General features: G+C 30.5%; 1 protein-coding gene across 1 annotated transcript; it reads right to left on the reverse strand.

The window, feature by feature from the left end:
• Window positions 1-1281: 1281 nt before the first annotated feature.
• Window positions 1282-3603, reverse strand: LOC125838933 (WRKY transcription factor 22-like). The gene is made up of 3 exons (XM_049517935.1): window positions 3084-3603; window positions 2285-2395; window positions 1282-1975 (listed from the first exon to the last, which is right to left on the reverse strand). The coding sequence occupies exons 1-3, from the start codon at window positions 3479-3481 to the stop codon at window positions 1531-1533; spliced, it is 954 nt and encodes a 317-aa protein (XP_049373892.1). The 5' UTR covers window positions 3482-3603; the 3' UTR covers window positions 1282-1530.
• Between the last annotated feature and the right edge of the window lie 6155 nt (window positions 3604-9758).

The following is a 9758-nucleotide window of genomic DNA, read 5'->3' on the forward strand; positions in this document are numbered from 1 at the left end:
CAAAGTATAAATATAAAAAATGAGAAATAAGTATTGACAAATTAAATGCTAATTTAGTGATTAAAATTATAAATATTAAATTCATCAAATTAGAATCTTAAATCCGTTTCTAAATTGAAGAGACATTTCTAAAAATTATAAAATTTTGCTATAAATTGTTACTTGGAAGAATAAAATAGACGCTTCAAATAAATTGTTAAAGTAAATTTTCCAAGATTCCTTTTGGGCTTTGGCCGACTAAAAATCTCCCCAAAAAAATTGTTATACGGGGATAATTTTTTTTAATTAATGTTATACGGAGATAAACACATGAACTAATAAAGAAATTAATCATTGGAAATAATTATAACAAAAAGTCCCTCATCTCCAATCGCTAGCTTTTTTTACACAGACGGATAAATAACAAATTATTACAACTTATGCCTTGTAGAAATAACTAATGTTCAATTAAGGTAATAATATGATTGCACATGAATATTGTAACCTAAATTATTTATTATGCATGCAAGTCAATGATGCCAAAGTTAAATTATACTAAACTTTCGGTGGTTCCTCCAATGTTTGCCTCCTAGGCTTTGTGGGATTCATTTCAATTACACTCCTCCTCATGCTCAAATTTAAACATTCCCTAATTTAGGGCGTACACATTCATGAAGTATTTCTACCCTGCAATTATGTGAGACAAAAAAATTCATATTAAATTAGGTGTGACTCAAATATCATATGAAATTAAATCTCAAATCTAAATCATACTGTAAAAGTAAGTTCTAAAGGAGGATGTATTATAAGGAGCTCATAGTTTACGTCAGTCAATTATATTGAACCACATTCAAGTTAAACAAAAAAAAAAAGATTATCACAAAATTAACCTAAAACTAATGAAAGTGAGAAATATTGAAAACACTCTTAAATTTGGTGTGAATTGTTAGTTTCATCTTCAAACTATTGATAACCTTAAAGATATTTCTCTACTTGTCTAACTAAACTTAAATACATCCTTAATCTTGTCATATGGGTGAAATACACCCCTAAATACTAAATTTAGAAGTGTTTCGAGACTTTTTATTAAAAGTCTCACGCTGCTACAAGAGTTTGAGACTACTTGAGATGCCATGTGGTAGATCTAAGATGTATTTAAGTTCAGTTGTCAATAATTCAAAAACAAAATTAATGATTCACGTCAAGTTTAAGATTGTTGTTCAATACTTCTCTCAAATTTATATATGTATGTACCCATATCATTCTTAAAAGAACACTTTAAAAAAAAAAAAAGAATGAATCAATCAATCAAACACTTTCTTTTCTTTTCTCTACATGCCTATGATCTCTTTCTCTATAATGATGGGGGAATGGAATTATACGTTACATCTATAAAATCAATAAAAAAACATCTCATTTCAAGATTCTCTTTTTCTCTTTTCTATCTTCCTATCTCTAACGGACAAAAAAAATAAAATACTACAAACTAAAAAGAACAAAAGCATCATCTCTTTAACTTTTTCTGCCACGTGTCCTTTCCCGGTCGGTCAATCAACCACCGCCGGCCGACGTAGTTGCAGCGTTATTCGCCAGCCAAGTGAACTGAAAAGTCTCCGGAAATTTCTCCGGCGACATTTCTCCGGTGGCCGGAATTTCCAATTCATCCAATCCGTCGAAGAAATCATCATCCGGTTCCATTTTGTCCAACCCAACATCAGAAACACCAAATTCATCATCGTCAACTTCAAAAATGTCCTCTTTTTCGTCCCTGCTGCTTCTTTGATTTTCCGGTGCCGGAGAGTTGGTCGGCGGCGAAGATAAGGTGGGTTTCGCCGTTTTGTGGCGGCTGATTCCGGCTAAGGAATTTCTGTGAGTAGGCATTGGATGGTTGTGCTCAGCTGTATAAGTGACAATGAACATATCCGGGTCGGATCTATTCCGCTCCACTTGTTTTCGGGCCAAACAACCTTTAGAAGTACTACATTTGTAATATCCCCTGTTTAATCAAAATAAATGTTCATAAAAATCGACTAATAAATCACTCGAAATTTCATAAATACAGGTAAGGATAAAACGACGTATAATAGAATCTTGTATTTCCATTTTATTTTATTTTTCAAATTCTATACATAGAGGCGTTTAGTGCATCCACAAACTTTCTATGTCTTTATTGAACAAAGAAAAATTTCCATATATTGATTTAGAGTTTGTTTTTTTTTTCTTTACTTTTTTTTTTTTTTTCAAAAACAAATGAAAGTATTTATTGGAAGCAACCAAAAATGTAGTACTAAAAAACCAATAATACCTTGGGTATCGAGAACCTTTAATGGGTTTTTGTCCATATTTTCTCCAAGACCACATATCAGAAGATAAACCATCAGCAGCTACTTGGCATACTTTCTTTAATTGGTTCTTCCTGAAAATAATAAAAATAAAATCCATTACATATATGAAGAAGAAAAAAAAAGTTGAAAAATAACATGGAAGTGTAAAAAATTGGCAAATGTCTAATATTTCCATTAAAAAAATGTTCAATCCTTTATCCAACCCAATCAAATTAAAAAAACATCAGATTTTCTAACTATATGAATTTTCACCGACGAGAGGTAATTGCTCGGATGGTAAGCACCCCTCACTTTCAACCCGAAGATTGCGAGTTCAAATCACCATGAAAACAAAAAGGGTGGAAGCTCCTAGGCAGGGTAAAAAATAAATAAATAATAATTTAAAAAAAAATAAAAAATATATATATATATATGTGTGTGAATTTTCACCATGTAATTAAGGGTGGATGTAAGCTTGATGTTACCAGGTTTATCTTAATCTATTATTTTCGATACAGAACATAATTTATATGTTCACAATCATACGTAATATTTTACAATAATAGCAATTCAATTCTAATAATCTTAAATATTGAACCTATAAAATTTTAATTCAAAATACCTGGTTATTACTCAACTGATGATTATTATTTTCTTTATTGAGAAAAAAATATGACATCTGAAATTCTAGATCTGTCATCCTGTGTATATATATACATAATAAATAGAGAAAACTTCAATTTACAAAAAAGAAAAAAGTGAGTAGTAATTATAATTTACCTTCTTTTGGTTCTTGGAGTTTGAGCATGTAAAGTACAAAACAAAGAAGGTGTCTTGGGTTGAATTAATTTCGTATTAGCAAGTTGTTGATGTTGCGACGGTGATGGTAGATTCTGTAATAATAATTTCCTGGGTGATGAAATGACGGTGTTTATTTGTTCGGATTGTTGAGTATAGAAAGGCTTGCACAGTTGATGTAACTCTTCAAAATCATCAATAATTTTATTTTTATTCAATAATATGCTCGATTTGAGAACCGGATCTTCAAAGCAAAATACAGACCTATTGATGCTGCTGTTGTTGTTATCATTATCTGTTCTTCGTTGGAAGTTGCTGCCGCTGGAACTAGCGGCGGTGCAGCTTCTGACCACGGCGTGTAGATCCCAATCTTCTTCCATAGTCTCTCTGTTTTACTCTGCTTTATCCTTCACTTTTTTTTTTTAGAGAGAAGAAGAAGAAGACAAAAGAAGGCGCTGACTTTTTGAGGTAAAGAAGGAGGGATGTAAATGAGTACAATTTATTTCTCATATATAGAGAGAGAAAGAGAGTGTTGTATGCGTGTCTTTTAGCTGGTTTTTAAAGACTTCTTTTTTTCCTTTCCCAATGGTTTTTTTTAAGACCTACTCCCTCCCAAGGTCTTCGTTCGTCATAATTTTTTTTAGAATCAAATTATAAGTATTTGACTAAAATTTTATTTTCATTATATTAATATGCAAAAAAAATGTAATTTATAGTAACTTTCATATAGTTTTTGAAAATTTAAATTTTTTGTTTAAAATGTCGAATTAATGTAATCTAATTTAACTTTAAAAATTGGTCAAATTATCTTTCGAAAAGCATAATATGACAATTAAAAGGGGACGAGGGAATACGTCCTAAAATATAATTTATAGTGTCAGATATTTGTAGTCTTCAAAATAATTTAGACTGAGGGTAAAATAAGAAAATAATTAATTTTATTTTAAACTTTAAAATAATAACTATTTTGAAACATATATATTTAAATGAGGACGATAAGTATTTTAAGATTGGGAAAGTATTAATTGCATTTGAATTTGTATTTGTCACTGTTTTAAGAGTTTTGACTTGAAATAAAGTTTAGAGCTAATTTAAGGAGGTGTTGTACATGTAGTTTTGTCTTTTATCTTGTGAAGGTTAGGTTGTTTTAAATAGATTCGGTTCAAGTAAAGGACAGTAAAATCCAATATGAAAAGAGAGATAGTTATGCTCAATATAATGAAAAAAAGAACAACAGTAAGACATAATAAACAAAGCATAAAAACAACAAATAATAATAAAATTGAAAAACAAGAGTATGACAGTAATAATAATAACACTAACCAGGGAAACTAGATAATATTCAACTACCTACTAGCTAATTCTATGCCCAGAGGTGAATTTAAGAATTTTCAAACATGGGTGTACCCAGAAAAATGTATTAAGTGAGAATTGATCCGAACATAGATGCACCAAGAAAAATGTATTCAGTGAGAATTGATTCTTAATCCTCAAAGTCAAAAGCTCAACATTTAACCATGTGGACCAAATATACTTCTTATAGTACGGGTGCTATAATATAATAATATACAAATTAAAAAAAATATGTACATAAAATATCTAGTTTTACGAAGTGACCACGAGTTCCAATGCCTTATTTTTTACCTTTAGATTCGCCACTGTCTATGCCATAATCCTCATCTTTCATATCATACTATTTAGAATTGTATCCTCAAAAAGCTATAATAGTTCAGCGTACCTCTATCTTTTTACATACTCTTCATAATAAATTTTTCATACCTTCTTACTGAAACATATATATATATATATATATATATATATATATATATTTGTATGGAAAAGTTAAAACTCATAATAATAACTTTTTTTAAAAATCAAATGGATTAAGAAATACAAATTGTCATTCCCACCTATCACTTTTTACCAATTTTAAAAGTTGAACCCAACCAAGTACTAAATTCCAATTAGATTGATTAGACAACATTGGCTTTTACCAAGGGGGTGGAGTTTGACTAAAGATAATTCTCAAATGCGTGGGGTTGGTGTGCGTGTGTGATGCGGTGCTACCACGAGGCATCTGCTTACATTGGCACTCGTGAGGGAGTTACTGCTCCCTTCGTCACTATTTATTTGTCCAATGTCGACTTGACACACCTATTAAAAATAATATTATTTTTATACATTTTTAATTGTTATAATTTTTTTTAGAGTCAAACAATAATAATTTTGACTAATATTTTACGATGTATTTTTTCATCAATATTAATATGCAAAAAATTGAAATTTATAGCATCTTTTGTATATCTTTTGAATATCTAAATTTTTTGTTTAAAATATCAAATTAATGTAATTTAATTTAACTTTAAAAATTAGTCAAATTGACTTTCGAAAAGCGCAACATGACAATTAAAAGTGGACAGAAAAAGTAATTGACATGGTGAGTTTATCATTTATTTCTTATTAATTGATAGAATTCCAAATTAATTTTATTCATTAATTTTTTTTTATCTTTTTCAAAAATATTAATTTTCTAAATAAATTATAGGTATAACAAATAAAAGAATATATTAATTTTTTATTTATCAAAAATAACAAATAAAAAGTGATATAAAAAATATAGAGTAGTAGTAACTTTTATTGGGGGATCGATAGTGGGAATTACCGACGAAAACACAAATCCAAAATAATTATATAAGGAAAACGAGGGGCAATTCATGTGGACACTGCCAAAAGTTGATGGCTAACGAAGAATATATATTCAACTCACCCTTCCTGCGCGTGCAATCATCTAATATTCCTATCTATTTATTTTTCCGTTCGATATTCGTTATCTAAGTTATATTCAGATTAATTTAAATTCACATTATATAGAATGTCATTTAGGGGGATGTACTTCTTACTAGGAGTACACATGGACTAGGTTGGTTTGAGTTTTTCAATATTAATTCAAGCCTTTTGTGTCGAGTTTTTAAATTTATAAAATAAATTAAATTAATAAAACTCGGGTTTCTTCTATTTTTTTGGATTTCTTGAGTTTTCAAACTTTTTTTGAATTATTCAGATAAAGTATTCATAGAAACATATAAATTATATCAAAGTAAATATTTTTATGTATAAAATAAAATTTTAAAATTATATATATAACGTCGGGTTGGTTTGGTCTTAAATTGACTTGCTAAGTTAAAACCAAACCAACTCAAGTATAGTCGGATTTTTTTTCAATACCTAATCAAATCAAACCAATAATCGGGATTTATTTTTTTTATCGATTTGATGGTAATTTATGATTTGGTGTGATTATTTTGGTTCAATTATTTTCACCCCTACTGAATATCAAAAATAGATATCCATGACTCGAGTTCAAGACTTTTGATTAAGATAAATAAGAATCTCATTCATAACATTATATCTTTGATGGTAATAGCAATCTAGTTAAACATATGGTCTTTGGTTTAAATTTGCTTAAAATAGAAAATATATCATTTAATTCTGTGTTTAAATTTTTAATTATTTGTTTGGATTTGGCTGTTTCAGTTTTCCTATACCAAATTATTATATAATGCAGTAATGCACGTCTTTTGGTTGCATATATATATATATATATATATATATATATATATATTAGAAAAATTAAATGACAAATTCAAATGTTTATCCTGTGATTCATGTCAGATAAAAAATACTCACTCTATTCTATTTATTACTATGTGGTGATATTAAACAAAGTATATAAAAATGAGAAGAAAGATAAATCTCTGAAATATAAAATAAAATAAGTTACGTATTTGTAGGATTATAAATCATCTTCAAAAGAGTTAACAGTCAAAAGTAATATTATTTTTTTTCGAAATAAATTAAAAAAGAAAAGCACAATATATGAATTAAAGATATACCTCCTCGTTTTAATTTGTTTATTCAATTTTGATTTAGGGCAAAGTTTAAGAAAATAAAAGAGATTTTTACATTTTGTAGTCTCAGACATGCACATTAAAAGTTAGAACTAAAAGTTGTCTAAAATGAAAAAAAATATTCTCTTTGAAATACACTAAAAAGAGGGGAGTACTTAATATTTAACGATGTTTTATATAAAAACCAATTAAGTCCACTAAAATAATTTTCCAAATCTAGATAAATTGATTAAATTCTTTAGTGACAGATATGATAACAAAATCTCAAAATATTTAAAAACAAGTCGTTAATCAACCACGGTTGTTGTCTTGTTGATTATTAGAATTGAAATACTTAAAGAGAGTTTCTTTTGCTCACGATATATACATATTTTATGGTATTTAATATTAAAAGAAAACTTGTATTTGCGTTTATAAATAGGTCTACCTAATAGCTAAAAATAAAATAAAAAACTACTCTATCTACATATAAAATAACATAAAAAAATAATTTTAAAAAAAAACCCTAAGACTTAATACATAACTATTTCTTTAAATTGGTCAAGATATTCTATTTAGAGCCTCAAACTAATCCTCGTTTCGGTTGAATTCCTCATCTTCTAATAAAGTGTTCTAATTAGACTAAGGATGCATATCAATTGAATTGATTCGACTTAATTTGTAAACATGCTAAATTGATAATCAAATTAATAAAGTATTTATTATCAATTTTTTTTATTTAATCATTAAAAAAAAAAGAATCGTAAAATTCTAATATTCAGCCATTTAAATGTAAGGAGAGAAGTGTTCAATCATTTGACGATAAGGAGAATAAAGAGGGAGTAAAAATATGAAAGGATGAAGTTTAGGCAAGGAACTATATAAAATTAGGTGACATATAATTAAGTTTAAATCAACATCAAATCTCTCAAGGATATTGATGTTTGCTTTAGCCTTTAGCCAAGTTAAATAATAGAGCAACTTTCACATATAGCAAACAAAAAAATCATATTTGTATGTGTCACGCCCCAAACTCAAGGGGCGCAACTGACTCCTAAAGCCAAAACTCAGGCCCGAGCCGACCCTGCTGAACCATTTGCTACTAGCGCATGGCAGTCACATGCAATTAAGAAACCAAACAAGTATATCTCGGCTTAAAACTAAGCCCTCGGCTGGCAAGGCCCCTGTCAACAGATCTACAAAAGAACCAGCTACTCCCAAGAGTTCATATAAAGAAATATCCAACTAGCACAGAAGTCCTGATTGGGCCGTCGAGGCCACCATGATATCTATACCAAAACTAAAAACAGGTAAATATCAGTACAATACATCAAACAGCTCACAAACTTCAGCAAACCAACAACATAGGCCAGCATGGCCATAACGTAGCTATAAACCCCACACACTAGTCTGCAAGCCTCTAAGAGTAGTAAAGATTGGTGGGACAGGGCCCCAACCTACCCATGAGAATATATACAACAAAAGGTAACAAACCTCCCAACTCTGGCAGCTCCGGAGGAAAGGGGCTGACCAATCGGATAAAAGTTAATCCTGCTGATATGGAGGTCTACTCGGTCATCTGTCAGGACCTGCATGCATGAATGCAGCGCCCCCAAGGCAATGGGGGCGTCAGTACAAAATAATGTACAGAGTATGAAAGGCAATAGACTATGATGAGGTATCCTGATATACCAGAATAATCTGATAAATAAATTAAGGATAAGATAATTGTACTGACCTGCTTTTAAATCTAAATTTATCAAAAATAATAAAACAACAACCTAACCAAGCCCTTATAAGCTCGGTAGGTACAAACAGCACACAAGACCACATACTCAGGCCCCCATAAGCCCGGAAGGTGCCAATCAGCCTGTATACCCCTATCGGTAGTCCCCTAGCCCCGCAGGCAGTCACATAGCCCTCTTAGGCATCAACATATCTTATAGACAACTCATAGCCCTCTTAGGCAACAACATGGCCCTGTAGGAAGCACATAACCTTTTTAGGCGTCAATATATATCCCTGTAGGCAACTCATAGCCCTTCTAGGCATCAATATAGCTCCGTAGGCAACTCATAGCCCTTCTAGGCATCAATATAGCCCCGTAGGCAACTCATAGCCCTTTTGGCATCCATATAGCCCTGTAGGCAGAACATAACCCTACTAGGCATAGATCACATTCCTGCAGCTAACAACAATAGCCCAAAGGCAACAATAACAATCCAACAGCTAAAAGTGAGCAATTTAGTTATAGGCAACCTATACAAATAGCCTCTAAGTCGTGTCCAACATACGAATGTTACTACTGAATAAGAATCTCGATAAGAGAGGATTATACGCACTCGAGCAGCCAACAATCAACAATAATAGCTATAAGTATAACAACGATAACAACTCAATTACATTGCTCCTAAGCTTTAAGGAAACATGCCATAGGAAGAGAATAGCCTTAACATACCTTTTTCGCTAAATTCACGTGGCCTAAAGACTTTAACTCATAACTCCCTTGATACTACAACAAGGTAGGACCATAATCAACACACAAAATAAAAGATACCATGACAATACAATAAAATATATGTATTTCCGTCGCAAATTGTTATTTGCTGCTTATAAAAACTAGAGTCGATGAAAGAAGGGTCTTACCTCGATCTTAGGTTCGTAATTCACCTCAAAACCTTCAAATATACTCAAACCCCTGCTGTCCCAACACTAAAATGTGATACACTACGCAATCGATAAAACAAATTATACCACGATGTTGAGCCCA

The sequence above is a fragment of the Solanum verrucosum genome, unplaced genomic scaffold, assembly GCF_900185275.1.
Source record: "Solanum verrucosum unplaced genomic scaffold, falcon-dt-bn FXZP01000163.1, whole genome shotgun sequence".
Lineage (NCBI taxonomy): Eukaryota > Viridiplantae > Streptophyta > Magnoliopsida > Solanales > Solanaceae > Solanum > Solanum verrucosum.